The sequence below is a fragment of the Papio anubis genome, chromosome 18, assembly GCF_008728515.1.
Source record: "Papio anubis isolate 15944 chromosome 18, Panubis1.0, whole genome shotgun sequence".
NCBI classification, from domain to species: Eukaryota; Metazoa; Chordata; class Mammalia; order Primates; family Cercopithecidae; genus Papio; species Papio anubis.
Window position 1 is genome coordinate 54,685,426 of NC_044993.1, and position 16,408 is coordinate 54,701,833.

At 46.0% G+C, this 16,408-nt stretch overlaps 1 protein-coding gene across 1 annotated transcript in view; it reads left to right on the forward strand.

Moving 5' to 3' along the window:
* PDILT (protein disulfide isomerase like, testis expressed) overlaps positions 1 to 11,865 on the forward strand; it is a 45,100-nt gene extending 33,235 nt beyond the window's left edge. The window contains exons 8-12 of the mRNA XM_003916623.5: positions 1,542 to 1,739; positions 5,550 to 5,670; positions 8,472 to 8,650; positions 10,369 to 10,464; positions 11,462 to 11,865. Coding sequence (XP_003916672.1) covers positions 1,542 to 1,739; positions 5,550 to 5,670; positions 8,472 to 8,650; positions 10,369 to 10,464; positions 11,462 to 11,707 — 840 coding nt within the window. The 3' untranslated portion in view covers positions 11,708 to 11,865. The remainder of the gene's footprint in view (positions 1 to 1,541; positions 1,740 to 5,549; positions 5,671 to 8,471; positions 8,651 to 10,368; positions 10,465 to 11,461) is intronic.
* Positions 11,866 to 16,408: the final 4,543 nt, after the last annotated feature.

Below are 16,408 nucleotides of genomic sequence, written 5' to 3' on the forward strand. Positions count from 1 at the left end.
CAGGCTCCTTACTGGATCTCTGACCTCATCTTCGACAGGCTCTGACCTTGTCTCTTTTGTCTCTCTCCCTCATGGTGATGAAGCTGTTACTGGAAAGGGGTCCTGATCCAGACCCTAAAAGAGGATTCTTGGATCTCGTACCAGAAAGAATTCAGGGCCAGTTCGTAGAGTAAAGTGAAAGCAAGTTTGTCAGGAAAGTAAAGGAATAAAGAATGGCTGTTCCATAGACAGAGCAGCCCCAAGGGCGGCTGGTTGCCCATTTTTATGGTTATTTCTTGATGATATGCTAAACAAGGAGTGGGTTATTCATGCTTCCCTTTTTTAGATGATATGGGGTAACTTCCTGACATTGCCATGGCATTTGTAAACTGTCATGGCGCTGGTGGGAGTGTTGCAGTGAGGACAACCAGAGATCACTCTCGTCACCATCTCGGTTTTGGTGGGTCTTGGCCGGCTTCTTTACTGCAACCTGTTTTATCAGCAAGGTCTTTATGACCTGTGTCTTGTGCCGACCTCCTATCTCATTCTGTGACTAAGAATGCCTAAACCATCTGGGAATGCAGCCCCATAGGTCTTAGCCTCATTTTACCCAGCCTGTATTCAAGATGGAGTTGCTCTGGTTTAAACACCTCTGATGAAGCCACATTGACGTTTCTTTTCTACTCCCAGAACACGGTAAGCTCTCTAGGTGTTTGTTTTGTCTTCGGGCCTTTGCACTGGCAGTTTCCACCACCCGGAATACTGTTCTGTGACTTGTTACTATCTACTATATCCCAGTTGAAATGTGACCTCCCCAGGTTCTCCTCTTGACCACCCTACCTAATCCTGAGCCCCTACCTTACCCCATCTGGGCAGTTACTCTCTATCACATTGCCCTGTTTTATTGTCTAATTGGCACTCATTGCTGTTTGACTTTATAAGTTCATTCACTCATTTGTTGTCTGTCTTCTCCACTAGAACATAAGCTCCCTGAGGGCAGGATTTTGTCTGCTTTGGGCATGGTTGTGTCCTCATTGCTCAGTAAAATGGCTCACACATAGTAGGCACTCCATGAATGTTTGTTGAATGAATGAATGAATGAACGAAGTCATGAATTTCCTTGATAGAATAATTTTGAATAATAATAACTGTCATGTATTGAACACTTTCTACCTGCCAGTCCCTGAACTAAGCCTTTCCATACATTGTCCTGTTTAATTCTCACAGAATTCTCACTGCCTAGAAGATAGGCACTGTGATAATCATTTTACAGATCAGGAAACTGATGAAACAGTTTGAAACAGAATGAAACAGAATGAAAGCTCAGGGCTTCCTGACCTCCTGAAATTGTGTGGATGGAGCACAGTGCAAGGAGGCTGAAGCCAGGCTGGTGGCTACCGCCTGCCATGCATTTCGGTGCAGAGCTGCACCTGCCTTCGTTACATTTTGCAGAGGTGCTCCACAGACCCCACCATGTGCATCCCCTTAGTCCACAGCCTTCCAACAGTTTTTCTCTATTGGCAAAGGATCCAGAGAGACAAGGGTTTCATTTTCTTTGGCAGATCCTTTTCATCCTTGTGAATGCAGACGAACCCAGAAATAGACGTGTCATTGAGTATTTCCGGGTCACAGAGGTCGATATACCATCTGTCCAAATCCTAAACTTGAGTTCTGACGCCAGGTACAAAATGCCTTCGGATGACATAACTTACGAAAACCTGAAGAAATTTGGCCGTAGCTTCCTGAGTAAAAATGCCAAGGTAGGTTTGTTCTTGGACAAGGTTTATCCAGAACCTCAAAATCATCTCCTTCTCATAATTCTGCTGGCTTTGACCATTCTCCTCACCTGTATGTGGAGGCAGAATAAAGATCAACTTTGTGGCTCAATGTGGGGAAATCCCCCATCTCCCCACCTCAAATCTATCCAACTTCTGACCTATGCCAAGCCTTTAGTTCCTCCATTCATTCTTAGTTGTAAAGTGGAGGCATTTCCTTTGCAGGAATTCACCATAGAAATGCAGGCACTCAGTAGGGTTAACTTGCCCTCTGAAAGGAGGCTCTTCTTCTCCTATCACCTCCAATGTGAAAGATCTACTTGGTCCAAGAGCATATGCTTGCTTTGAGGAGGAGAAGGGGGATGGAGCCACAGGGCAATCAGACTTAGCCTCAAAAGCTTTAGGGACCTTTTGGTTGGATGGGGTTAGAAGGGGGCTCGTCTATTTTGCTGGCAGGAAGGAGAGGCTGCAGAAACACATGGAACATGTAGTCTAGTCACCCACTGTCTATGTCTCCACAGCTACTCTGCTGAGTAAGGTAACCATATTATTTATTTTCCAAATTGGGACATTATGGGAGTAAGGATTCTGGAATGGGCCAGCTGTGGTGGCTCATGCCTGTAATGCCAGCACTTTGCAAGCCTGAGGCAAGAGGCTCGCTTGAGCCCAGGAGTTCAAGACCAGCCTGGCCAACACAGCAAGATCCCATCTTGACAAAAAATTTAAAAATTAGCCAGGTGTGGTGGTGTGCATCTGTAGTCTCAGATACTTAGGAGGCTGAGGCAGGAGCATTGCTTGAGCCTAGATATCAAGGCTACAGTGGGCTACAATCATACCACTGCACTCCAGCCTGGGCCACAGAGGAAGACCTCTCCTCCCACCCCAAAAAAAATCTGGAACAATAGAAGTAAATTGAGACTCTCCAGACAAACCCAAATGACGGTCCCCTTACCTGAGTCCTCTACTGCCTTTTTGTCCATTCCCCCAGAGAGATAGCTGCCCCTGCAGCCGTCTCTACGGAAGCTGTCTTGTGTGCACAGCATTTTCATGGGCCAAGTGGTGAGGCTGCTGTCCTTCTTTCCACTTCCAACCCATTCTCGTTCTTTCACCTTTAGAAACCCAGATGCCTTGGATCTCATGCTTTTTGACCCTGTGCTCTCACCCCCTTGTTGCTGCCCTGTGACTATCTCCCTTCACTCTCCGAGGACTTAAGCTCCTGATGGCAGCCTTTCTCTAAGCCCCAACTCTGCCATCATTTCCAGAGATGTCAGTGTCCACAACCCTGGTCTCCTCCAGCAGCTGATGTGTCCATGCCATGTCGGCTCCCTGCTCCCATGCCCACAACCTGGAGATTGCAGCACCTCCCAATGCCTGACTTTCCCTCCAGGACACACATGGCTACGATTCCTCATCCTTCTCATTGTCCCCAACCTCCTGATCCCATTTCTCTTTAGTACCCCGTCTGCGAACTTGCATTCCATCATTCATTGCTCTGATGATGATTCCCTTAACTCTTTTATCCCCTCCATCTTCCACCTCCTCTATACCCCATAGTACTCACTAGGCAAAGTTCCAACTCTGGCTGAACCCCCTTAACTTCCCTGCTTCCAGACCAACATCACCACGAGGGTAGCTGGCTTCATGGCATTGCAAACTAGCCTCCCATGGGCTTTGAGAAAAGTCCTGGCATCCACATGGAAATTTCTGTTGGTGTGTTCATTTTTAAATCTCAGAGTGTCTCTGTCCTCATATCCCATTCCCACCCACTCTCGGCCGAGCACTCTACCCCTAGATCACTAAGAAAATAGATGTCTTCACATTGGGTCCTCCTCACTTTCCATCACCATGTCTTAAATCCTACCTGGAATACTACCCATCCCCTCTCTCTCTCCCTTGCAGTTAGATCTTAGGTGGTGTCTGTCTTCCTCTCAAAGGCCAACATGTCTTCTTATGCTGTTAGAGCAGAGATGGGCATCCTCTACAAGACCTATGAGATCCACCTGATCTGAGCCATTCCCCACAATTGTCACCATCTTCTATCTCCCATGCCCCATGGCTGCCCCATTTGTGCTCCCACTGATAGAATCTTTAAGTGCTTTCCAGAGACTGGAGGGGGTGCGGTGAGGGAGGACCCTGTGGAAGAAGAGGCTGTGAGCCAGACAGAGGCTGCATAGTAAGAACCAACATGGTGAAACCCCGTCTCTACAAAAAATACAAAACACTAGCTGGGCATGGTGGCACACACCTGTAGTCCCAGTTACTCAGGAGCCTGAGGCAGGAGAATCGCTTGAACCCGGGAAGTGGAGGTTGCAGTGAGCCCAGATCCCACCACTGCACTCCAGCCTGGGTGACAGAGTGAGACTCTGTCTCAGAAAAAAAAAAAAAAAAAAAAAAAAGAAGAAGAAGAAGAAGAATTTGGTTTCCTAAGAGCAATGATAGAAGCCAGATTTGGTGAAAATAGAGCCCTGCTTATAAGGAATAAAGGTGTGGGAGGATTGGGAGGAGATTCAGGGAGAACATCTAGAGGTTCTTCTGTCAATCGAGATGAGAGACGGAGGCAACCTGGATTTGGTCAGTAACTGCGCAGATGGAGAAAAGGATGTGGATTCAGGAGACATTCAGGAGGCAATGGTTGTAGATAAAAATTTGTTTTGAGATTTCCAACACTTACTTCAAAGAGAAGCAAAAGCTGAGCTCATTTTTTGTTCATTCATTTGCAAAACATTTATTGAGGATCTACTATGTACCAGGCAGTGGATACTCAATGGCGAGGAAAGAAAAATCTCTTCTGACATTCCATCTAGTATGGTAGAGACACATTAATCAAATAACTAGAAAAATAAATATAAATAGTAAACGTGAATAAGTGATACAAGAAAAAGTGCTGAGTATTATGAGAATTCATGGCAGCGAGTCCTCATCTAGACCGGGGAGGGTCAAGGAAGTCCTCCCTTGGGTCATTCTGAGGCATACATTTTGAGTTACCCAGATGAAGAAGGGAGGGTAGGAATCAGGAGTGGGGAGGCCTGTCAGCCAGAAGGAACAGCGTTAACAAAGGCCTGAGCTGGGAGGAAGGTTGGCCATTTGGATAAACTGAAGACCAACATGGCTGAGGAAAGAAAAGAGAAGACTTCCTTTATTGCAGGGACCAATCAAAGTGCGATCAAGATTTCATAAGTCATGTAAGTGGTCTTGATCTTGATTCTTAGAGTAATTGAGGACAACTAATTTTTTTTTTTTTTTTTTTGAGATGAAGTCTTGCTCTGTCAACCAGCCTGGCGTGCAGTGGCACAATCTTTGCTCACTGCAACTTCCGCCTCCCGGGTTCAAGCAATTCTCCTGCCTCAGCCTCCCGAGTAGCTGGGATTACAGGTGCATGCCACCATACCCAGCTAATATTTGTATTTTTTCTTTTTTTAGTAGAGACGAGGTTTCACCATGTTGGCCAGGCTGGTCTCAAACTCCTGACTTCATGATCCGCCCGCCTCAGCCTCCCAAAGTGCTGTGATTACAGGCGTGAGCCACTGCACCCAGTTTAAAGCTTCTTTTTATAAAATCTGAGAATCTATCCCAGTTTGAAGCTTTGTCTGCTCCTTAGTCCCCTGACCGCAAATTGCCCTGAACCATCCAGGGTTGACATCAAGCTCATGATCCATCTCAGTATTTCAAACTCTTTTCTAAGGCTCTTGTGAAAAGACACAAGAAAACCTTTAGCTGTTTCCAGTCAGGGTGGGGAGGCCCACAACTTCGAAACCCTTTCTGAAGATTCTTAGACCTTTCAAATGTGCTTCCTAGAAACATCAATCCAGTGAAGAGATTCCAAAGCACTGGGACCAGGGACTGGTTAAGCAGCTCGTGGGGAAGAACTTCAACATAGTCGTCTTTGACAAAGAAAAGGACGTGTTTGTGATGTTCTGTAAGTACCTTCAAGAGGGGTTGGGAGGCAACAGGTGCCAAAATTATGTTTCAACTGTTTCTCCTGAATTCTTCGGCATTGAAATCTCTAAAACCCATCAATGCACCATGCCAAGGATGGTCTTCAGATACCCAAAGAGATTGACTCAAGATGCTATCAGGAACAATGCAACTCTGTCCCCCAGAAATGTAATTCTTACAATGTATGCAATGCCTTCCATATAACCCAGGCCTGTGGCTATTTCTAAAAGCAATAATGCTGATGGCTAACAATGTTTGATTGGATGCTGTAGTATATTGGGCTTTATTCTAAGCCATTGCATACATTATCTCATTTATTCCTTACAACATCCTTTTGAAAGTAGCTACTTTTATTGCTCTGACTTTGCAGATGATTAAATAGAGTCTCAGGAAGGTGAAGACATTTTTTTCCAGTATCTTGCAGCCAATAAGTGCTGGAACTGGGATTTGAATTTAGGCATCTGATTCTAGCACCTACACTCCTAACTGCTGTACAGGATTTCTTTGCTTCTGGCTTTAGATTACTTGTCAAATGGCCCATAGGAGGTGGGGACCCCAATCCTTCATGTACAGTACTTAGCCCGTCTGACATTTTGTAAGCACTTGATAAGTGAAAATTGCTACTGCTGTTGTTATTTCTATTATTATAATTACTTCCAGGGCTCGCCTAAGAACTATTGCCCTTTTCCCATTGTTTCTGATTTGCACATGAGAGAAAAAGCCAGAGATGTTCTCTCCCACACTGAGACACAGAGAAAGGTGATACTGAAGTTCCTTCAGACATCTCTTTATTTTAACATTTAATGAGCCCTTACAATGAGTCAAGCATGAGTTTGCTATTGACACACCTGCTCTAAGGAGCTGTGTGACAAGTTTGTGAGGAAGGTATGCTGGTTTTCCCCATGTCACAGATCAGGGAACCCCACCGCAGAGAGGTTAATGACCTTACCCTAGGTCACACAGTAAGTAGCAAGACAAGAAGTTTAACGCAAGCTCTGATGCTATTACTTTCTTGAGGGTAAGGCAAGGGCTACACTGCATCATGCAGTCCTTTTACAATCACTCTGAAAGGGACTCTTATTCACAGAGCGAGGTGCTTAAGGTCTGTGGCTGAATCACCAAGATCCGCTACCCAGGTGCAGCCATTCTGTACTTACGTCACACCCAGAGTTATGAGACTGTCTTATTTCATTTTGATAAAAGGCAAAATCAGCTTCATTTTCTTGGAAGTAGTGCTACGGGATTGGCCCCCTGGGGCTGCAACCATTATGCCCCCTCCTGTTCTGACCCAGGACCCGCTGAGTGCTAGTGGGGCTGCCAGAGATGCTGCAGGCAGCGGGGATGGCCATGAAGACACTTGGCTTGTAAATGGGGGATGATCATCTGAAGGTGGCGTGTCTGGGGGCTTTTGAGGCCATTTCTCTTACAGAGCCAGAAACTGAGCTTTGAGCTCTAATAGAAGGACAAGCAGGTAAGGTTTGCTTTCCCTTGGATTGGAGCAGGTCTCTGGTTTCCAGAGGCCCAGGACCCTGGACCACATTCAAAGACCAAAGAACTGTCCACAAGAAAGTTCAGTGTCCCCTGTCCAAGAGTAGTTACTCAAGAGTAGTTACTATACCTGTCACACTTCTTGGGGATATTCTCCTCCACTGAATTTCGTATGTATAATGACATGACATGTAATTGCATATACATGACATGACATAACATAACATATATATGTTATGTTATATTAATCTCTACCTGTGGTATAGTGGTCACTAGTCAAAGCAGCCTGTCTTTAAACCCCACTTCTTCTGCTTAACTACTCTGATCTGAAAAGTGAAATTACTGCATAACTTTGGGCAAGTTCCCAAACTTCTATTGTGAAAAACCCCTGTGCTATAATGCATATGCGCGCACACACACACACACACACGCACACACACACACACACTTTTCGGCATAACATAAAAAGTCATCTAGCATAAATATTGTTCTTGGCTTTCTTCTTCTACTAGAGTGGAACACTATGTTAAAAGAAAGGAATTTGAAAAAAAGAAAAAAAGCAAGCTGGGCACAGTGGCACAAGCCTGTAGCCCCAACAACTCAGGAAGCTGAGATGGAAGGATTTCTTGAGCCCAGGAGTTTGAGTTTGAGCCCAACCTGGGCAACATAGCAAAACCTTGCCTCTAAAAAGCAAAACAAAAAAATAAAAGAAAACATGAACACACCAAAAGTGTTAGTATTTAGGTAGAAGAGAACTAAGCTATTTTTTTCTTTTTCTTTCTTTTTTTTTTTTTGTTTCGTTTTTGAGGTGGAGTCCTTCTCTGTCACCCAGGCTGGAGTGCAGTGGTGCAATCTCAGCTTATTGCAACCTCTTCCTCCCAGGTTCAAGTGATTCTCCTGCCTCAGCCTCCTGAGAAGCTGGGATTACAGGCGCATGCCACCATGCTAGGCTAATTTTTGTATTTTTAGTAGAGATGTGGTTTCACCACATTGGTCAGGCTGGTCTTGAACTCCTGACCTTGTGTTCCACCAGCCTCAGCCTCCCAAAGTGCTGGGATTACAGGCGTGAGCCACCGCACCCGGCCAAAGCTATCTTTTTCTAATTTATCGAATAACAATCAGGTACTACGGCTGAAATGTAAACATAACCTGATATATGATTAAAAGAAAGAGGGAGTGCAATTGGCAAAACAGCAGGACCACAAGTGGAACACAGCGATGCCATGTGTTGGGTGGCGCCAGCTTTCTGGATCTTCATCAATGTGAGTCTGAGCCATGGCCCTTCTCTTCCAGATGCACCCTGGTCTAAAAAGTGCAAGATGTTGTTCCCGCTGTTGGAGGAACTAGGCCGAAAGTATCAAAACCACTCCACGATCATCATTGCCAAGATCGACATCACAGCAAATGACATTCAGCTGATGTACCTGGACCGGTACCCATTCTTCAGGCTGTTTCCCACCGACTCTCAACAAGTGAGGGGCTCTTGGGACACACATGGCTGAAAACAATGTTATGTTATTATCAGGGACTCAGTTTCTCCCTACCTCCAGCTACGCTTTCTACCAAACCAGTTTTATTCTCAGCTGCGGCCACTATCCATCCTCTAACATTCAAGTTCAAAGAATATTTTCCAGTAGTTTGCACCAAAGTCCTGAGACTCACTATCATTGGGTGTAGCTTGCATATCCCTGACCCAATCACTGTGGCCAAGTGGATGTGGATGTTTTGATGGGCAAGCCTGGTTTATACGGTTCCTACTAGTATTGGGGCTAAGCTCTACCCTAACTATATGAAATAAGGTGGGAGGAATCTCCATGAGAATATTGGATGTGGGGTATTACTAGATGAAGGAAAAAATACATGCTAGAGACAAACAATGTCATTTCCACCTTGGGATTACAGTCATCAGCCATAACCAGTGTTGATAGAACCCACCCTCCATGCCATGTCCATGCATGGGAAACAGCATCAGTCAAAGAAATGTGAGCCCAGGTTTCTGCTCCTTAGAAGAGTATGGATGAATGCAATTGAAATCAAGGGGGAGCAAGAGATTCTGGAGGGCAGATATGGCTGCAAGTCTCCATGCAGACCCAGTACTCCGGAGAATGGTGGGGACTATGTGCTACAGGTAGGAAGTGTAGTCTGAACAAAGAGGTGGGCAGAAGGGTGACCCAGCACTGTGGCAAGATTCCATTGTGACCCACTCTTTGCTCAGTCTGCACTGCAGAGGATGCATGTCAGGGAGTTGTGCAACTGAGGCTGGGCTGAGAGGATGAGGCTAAGGTCATAATCTCAAATTATCTGAAGAAGTTTGGGTGACCCGTGGACATGAAGAAGCTTCTGAACTTTCCTAAAGAGGAAAGGGGGTTGGGCGCGGTGCCTCATGCCTGTAATCTCATTACATTAGGAGGCTGAGGCAGTTGGATCATGAGGTCAAGAGATCCAGACCATCCTGGCCAACATGGTAAACCCCATCTCTACTAAAAATATAAAATTAGCCAGGCATGGTGGCGCATGCCTGTAGTCCCAAGTACCCAGGAGGCTGAGGCAGGGGAATTGCTTGAACCCAGGAGGCAGAGGTTGCAGTGAGCCGGGATCGCGCCACTGCACTCCAGCCTGGTGACAGAGCAAGGTTCCGTCTCAAAAAAAAAAAAAAAAGGGAAAGAGAACGTATGATAACGGAGCACTGACCATATGCCAGATGCTTTTGAAAATAACTATTCTTCCTCTTATTATTGTCACTATGATAGCAATTATAATAATAACAAACGCCTATAGTGCTCATCACGAACCAGGTGCTGTTTTCCGTACTTCACATACATCGCTTTGTTTTATCCTTTTAACAATCCTACGAGGTAGGTACTATTTTGTCTCCATATTAGAGATGGGAAAACTGAGTCAGAGAAATTAAATAACCAGACCACACTGCAGTAATGCAGCCAAAGTTTAAGGCTTCGCTGTGTGGTTTTACAGTCCATGCTTTCATCCACTACATAACAGCCCTATGACAGAGGCATTTTTATTATTCTTCCCTTGGAGCCATGGCACTGGAGGCTAAGACGAGTTAAGGAACCTGCATAACATACTCGGGGTTGTTAGGAATTTGACCCTGGGTTTACCTAGGTAGCAATCCTCGAGCATCTCTTCGGGAAGAGGATCCCATCCTGACCCTGTTCCATTTTCTTCCTAGGCTGTCCTGTATAAGGGAGAACATACACTGAAGGGCTTCTCTGACTTCCTGGAAAGCCACATCAAAACTAGGATTGAGGATGAGGATGAGGATGAGGTAAGGGGCAACAGAAACACTTTGGATTATTCTGTCCCACACAGAATCCCTAGGAACTCAATGGATGACAAAAGAGTGTGCTTAGAGTTACATAATCTCGGGAGATGGTTGAGGATGGATGGAGAGCCATCCAGTTTGGGTGACTCTACTAGTCACTTTTATTTCAAAGGCACTTACTATGGGAAGCAGAAAGGGCAGACTTTAGAAACATCTAGAAAGACCGAGGCTCTGAGGTAACACACAGCTGCTTGCCTTGGGCCGCTCCCCTGGGACTGACCAGATGTCTTGGTGGGATTCTGCCCTCTAGCATTACTCTCCTGATGCATGAGACCACAGCCTGCTTTCTCCCCTAGCCATGCCTCAGTGAGGCCCTCTGCTGGACGGTGCCATCTGTATTAATTAAGACTTTCCGCTGGAAATTCTAGACACTACTCTTTGCTTTAAGCAACAATGGGAATTTATCCCATATAACTGGTAGAACATCAGGTGTGGGTGGATCCAGAACCCAGGCTTGCTTTCTGTCTTCCCATCTCTGTTTTCCTCTATGTTGGTTTCATTCTCAAGTAGTCATTTCCCCACAGAAGTTCAAAGATTACACTACAGCTCCAAACTAACATCCTCCCAGTTTAGAAAGCAAGCAACTACTTCTTAGATGTCCCAGAAAATGTCCTGGACAGAGATCTCATTAGCTAAGACTGGTCACTTGTCCAGTCCTGGAGCTAGTGGTGCAGGAGCCACATCTATAGACTTAGAACCTTTGGTTCCTCCCAAGGTCCTCTTACCTGAAGGGTGAAACCACAGTTGAGCATTTTACCACCCAAACCAAATGGATCTTTAGCATCTATGAAAGCCGTGCAGTCCAAAGACTGATTCTCTCTGGGCACTTTCAGAAGAAGTAGCCTTTACTACTACAACCACAATGATCACATATTTCTTGTCTATTTCTTTCTCCCTTTCTTCCCTCCCTCCCTTCTTCTTTCCACCTTTTGTTTCATAGCTATTGTCTGTTGAGCAAAACGAAGTGATAAAAGAGGAAGTGCCAGCTAAGGAAAAGGAGGTGCCTATGACGAAGAAAGAGTTACCTGAACAGCAGTCGCCTGAGCTGAAGAACGTGACCAAGCATGTATCCAAGCTGGAAGAGTCCGCTGGGAAGAAGAAAACATCTGAGGAGGTGGTGGTGGTGGCCAAACCAAAGGGACCTCCAACGCAAAAGAAGAAACCAAAAGTCAAGGAAGAACTGTAGCTTCTCCAATACCAGGGAAAAAGATGCTCATCTTCCAGATCCTGGCATCATTTTCTGAGTGGATTGATTCCAATAAAAGCATATATATTGTGGTAGGGTAGGTGGGGCAGGGGTGGGGCTGGATAATAAAACCTCTGAAGGTCCTTGGCTCTGTTTTACTCATGACCTCTTTTTCCTGGTTGATGCTCTCTTAGAAGAACTGTGTGACCTGGATTTCAGACAGGACTGCAAGGGAAGCCACAGTAGCAACATTCAATGAGTGTGTGCAACATGCTTGGCATTCATCTAGTTCTCACACCATCACTGAACTGGGGTTCATTAACCCCATTTTATAGATGGGAAAAACTGAGGGACAGAGAGGTTAAGCAACCAGTCAGGATCACACAGGTGCAAAGCTGTTGAGATGCAACCAATCCCAGACAATCGCACTCCGAAGACTGTGCACTTAACCACTATGCTACCATCTCCTACCAGGTTAGGTGTCCCGAGAGTCTGGCTCAGTCTTTCAAATGAGGTGGATTGATTGTCTTACGCTTCATTTGGGCACAGTAAGAAAACGATCGAATCCCAAACCTGTCCCCAGACTTCCACATCTCAGTAAGTGGCCCATTCACTCCAGCAATCACTCCAGAATCATCAACAACTGCCTTTTTCTTTCTTCCTTCCTTTTTTTTTTTTCCTTTTTTTGGAGACAGTTCTCACTCTGTCACCCAGGCTACCCTATCCAGCCCCCCACCTACCCTACCACAATGATATATGCTTTTATTGGAATCAATCCACTCAGTGCAGTGGCGCGAACAAGGCTCACTGCAGCATCAACCTCCTGGGCTCAAATGATCCTCCTGTCTCAGCCCCGCAAGTAGCTGGGACTACAGGCATGCGCCACCACGCCTGGCTACGTTCTGTATATTTTTGGAGAGATGGGGTTTCACCTTGTTGCCCAGGCTGGTCTTGAACTCCTGAGCTCAGGCAACGCACCTGCCTTGACCTCCGAAAGTGCTGGGCTCAACTGCCTTCTTTTACTATCATAAAAGTAGCTTATCCATCCATGTGATTCCACCCACTTCCCTTCATCTCTCCACTAACTGTCATCCACCATTTCTCAGCTGAAGTCTCCTAACCGATCTTTTTGCTGCCCCTCTGTACCTCCCTCCCAGCACCCACCCTAAACCCCTCCATATTCCATACAGCCACTGAGGCCATCTTTTAAAAAGCCAGAGCCGTAAGCACTTACAACAGCACGTTGTTTAATTCTGTAATGCAGGGGTCCCCAGCCCCTTGATCGCTGACCGGTATGGGTAGGTGTCCTGTTAGGAGCCCAGCAGCACAGCAGGAGGTGAGCGCCAGGTGAGTGAGCTTTACCGCCTGAGCTCTGCCTGGGTATTAGACTCTTATAGGAGCCTGAACCCTATTGTGAACTGGGCATACGAGGAATCTAGGTTGCTGGCTCCTTTTGAGAATCTAATCCCTGATGATCTGGCTTTAGATCTGTGCCGTTCAATGGTTTCATCCCACTTCTTATTTCCTAGTTTCACAACATTTCCCTCCTGACCCCCCCCCCCACCCTCTCCTACTCCCCCCCTCCCCACCTTCCCACTCCCATCCTTGGAAAAATTGTCTTCCAGGAAACCTGTCCCTGATACCAAAAATATTGGGGACCGCTGCTATAATGGCATCTTTATTGCTTTTAGAATAAAATCTAGCCTGCCTACCATGCCTTCAACACTTTGAAAGGTCTGGCCCCACAGATCTCTCCCTCTCCCCCTCACATTTTCGGCTCCAGCCGTACTTGCTGTCTGCTCTTTGAACAAGCCAAATTCACTCTCTCTCTCTTCATGTTCCCTCTGCCTAAATGTACTTGCTTCAAAATACATTTCCCCCAGGTCCTCACACAGCTGTGACTTTTTAATGGTTCAAATCTCAGCTCACCTGTCACCACCTCCAAAAGGCATTCCTGGAGACCAGTAATTGAAAGAATCTTATTTTGTTGTGCAATGATATATTGCCTGATTCTCCAATTAATATGCAAGCCCCATGAAAGCAGATATACTTGGTTTTTTTTTTTCTTGCTATATTCCCTTTGCCTAGAATTCTGCTTGGCACATAGTAGATACTCAATAAATGCTCATGGATCAATACAAAATTCCATTTTAGGGGAGAGATACATAATTTCATAGTCATCCCAAAAGGTAGAGGTGCTGACAGTGTCGTCCCCAGATCCAAACTGAAATCTGTATTAGTTCCCCGTTGTTGCTCTTACAAATTAACACTTAGTGGCTTAAAACAACACAAACTCTCTTAGAGTTCTGGAGACTAGAAATTAGTAATCAATTCCACTGGACTAAATTCACGATGTCATCAGACTTAGTCCCTTTTGGATGAATTCCCTGCTATGCCTTTTCTAGCTTCTGGGAGGCCCCTGCATTCCTTGGTTCATGGTTCTGTCCTAGAATCACTCTGACTTTTGGTTTCATCCTCACACCTACTTCCTGACTCCTCCTGCATCACTTTTATAAGCACCACTGTGACTGCATCCAGCCTGCCCAGACAACCTCTCCATCTCAGGATCATAATCACACCTGCACAGTCCCTTTTGCTATATAAGGCAACACTCACAGGTTTGGGGATTCAGAGGTAGACGTATTTGGGGGTCATTATTCAGCTTACCACAGGTTTACCTCACTGATTTGTGTCATTCATTTCAGCCAGGCCTTCTCTTGAGAAAAGAAGGGCAGCATTCTTTTAGAAATTGAGGTCTCTAGGAACCACCTGGGTGCCTCCACTCCTCACCCGTCATGTAAGGAAAAGGGCTGTTTGTGCTTTTTCATACCTCCAGAGCCAGCTCCCATACCCCTCACCCCGAACCTGGCCTGTCCACAACCAGAGGAAGCAGGGAACAGCCTGCGGCTCTGGAACTCACCTGAGCCAAATTCCCCAACAGGAGCAGATGTTAGTATTCAGGACACGGTGTGAGGCTCACCTGCCTCGGCCTTGAGGCCATGTGGCTGCCAGTTGAAGGAGAGTTACAGGGGGGCTGCCTAGACCAGATCATGTGGCATAGAGCCCCTGACAGGCCACGAGCCAGAGAATGTGTATGCCGCCTGCAGGTCCCCCAGGCATAACTGGGGCCTCAGGAGGTGTGTGCTCAGAGAGGTAAGTAGGACAGGTGATACCCCTCTGTTGGAGGATCTTCTCCCTTGGCTCATATTTTGCCCCTTTCTGAAACACACCAACCTCTCATTCTAATTCTTTATGTTCAATTTTTCAAAACTCTCCACCCCTTAGTTTCACTCTTTCCAAAACTACCTAAAACCACTTATCCCTCTAAGACCCTGTCATGACTGAGCAAGGAATGTTCTTTACTCAGGAATGCAGGTAAATCCAAATGAGATTTGAGTTTTCGTCTGGATTTAGCATGGCTAGCTGTGTAATCTTGGGGGAGTTACTCCGCCTCTCTGAACCTGTCTTCTTCCCTGTGACGTGGGTTGCTGTGTTTCGTTGTTTGAGACAATGGAGGCAAAAGCGCCGAGCACAGTGTCTGACCCAAGAGAAGTGCTCAGCAGGTGACTGTTCTCAGCATTACTAAGATCGAGTCTCCTACCCATGTTTGAAAGTTAAGAGAGAAGAGTGTTTCAGGTTGGGCGTGGTGGCTCACACCTGCAATCCCAGCACTTTTGGAGGCCGAGGCAGGCAGATCACCTGAGGTTGGGAGTTCGAAACCAATCTGGCCAATGTGGTGAAACTCTGTCTCTACTAAAAATACAAAAATTAGCTGGGCCTAGTGGTGTGCACCTGTAATCCCAGCTACTCGGGAGGCTGAGGCAGGAGAATCACTTGGACTTGGGAGGTGGAGGTTGCAGTGAGCCAAGACTGAACCACTGCACTCCAGCCTGGGCAGCACAGCAAGACTCTGTATCAAAAAATAAAAAATAAAAAAAAAAAGAAAGAAGAGTGTTTCAAGAAGGAAGGAAGTGCTGAGAGATTAAGGTTCGTTCAAAAACAAATATTTATTGTGCACTGTCCTAGAGGTAAGATAAAGAGAAAAATATTGATTGAATTCGGTAATGTAGATGTCTTTGGTGAACTTGATGAGCAACAGAGCAGGAAACTATGGCCATTGACAATTTTTTATACTCACAGATCCCAAGAGAAGGAAACACACCACACTGGGTAGAGGGGCTGAAAGTAGAGGAAGAGCCGCTGGGAAGCACCAGGGTCGGTCAGGAAGTAAAGAGAGCAAGGGAAAAGGCAGGAAAGAGCCTTTATTGTAGTTTCTGCAGGAAGGAATAGGAGAGGCAGAGTGAGCAGATTTAGCGTTGGCTTCGTTTGAATAATTTCAGAGACCTCTGGGCCATAGGAGTTGTCTCTAGTTGTCTGGTACCTGGTCCCTTAGGGTGATTTAAAGCAGCGAGTTGTGACCCTGAGTGTAAAAGCCCCATAAAGGAGGCCAAGGGTTGGGGGTATGTGCTCTGGACTGATTGATTTGCAGTCGGAAGGGCACATTCACAGATAAGTCGTTTTTGATCTCTAGTAATTATTGAGCCCTGGAAGGGGCAGTCCCTCCATGATCAGTAAGGCCCCAAGATGTAAAAGCATGAAATACAGAAACTAGAAAGCATGGTGATTACACTTATGAATAGATTCCAGCCCAAACTCCCCGTTTTTCTGCCCAAGTCTTTGTCAAGACAACTGTAGAAGCCA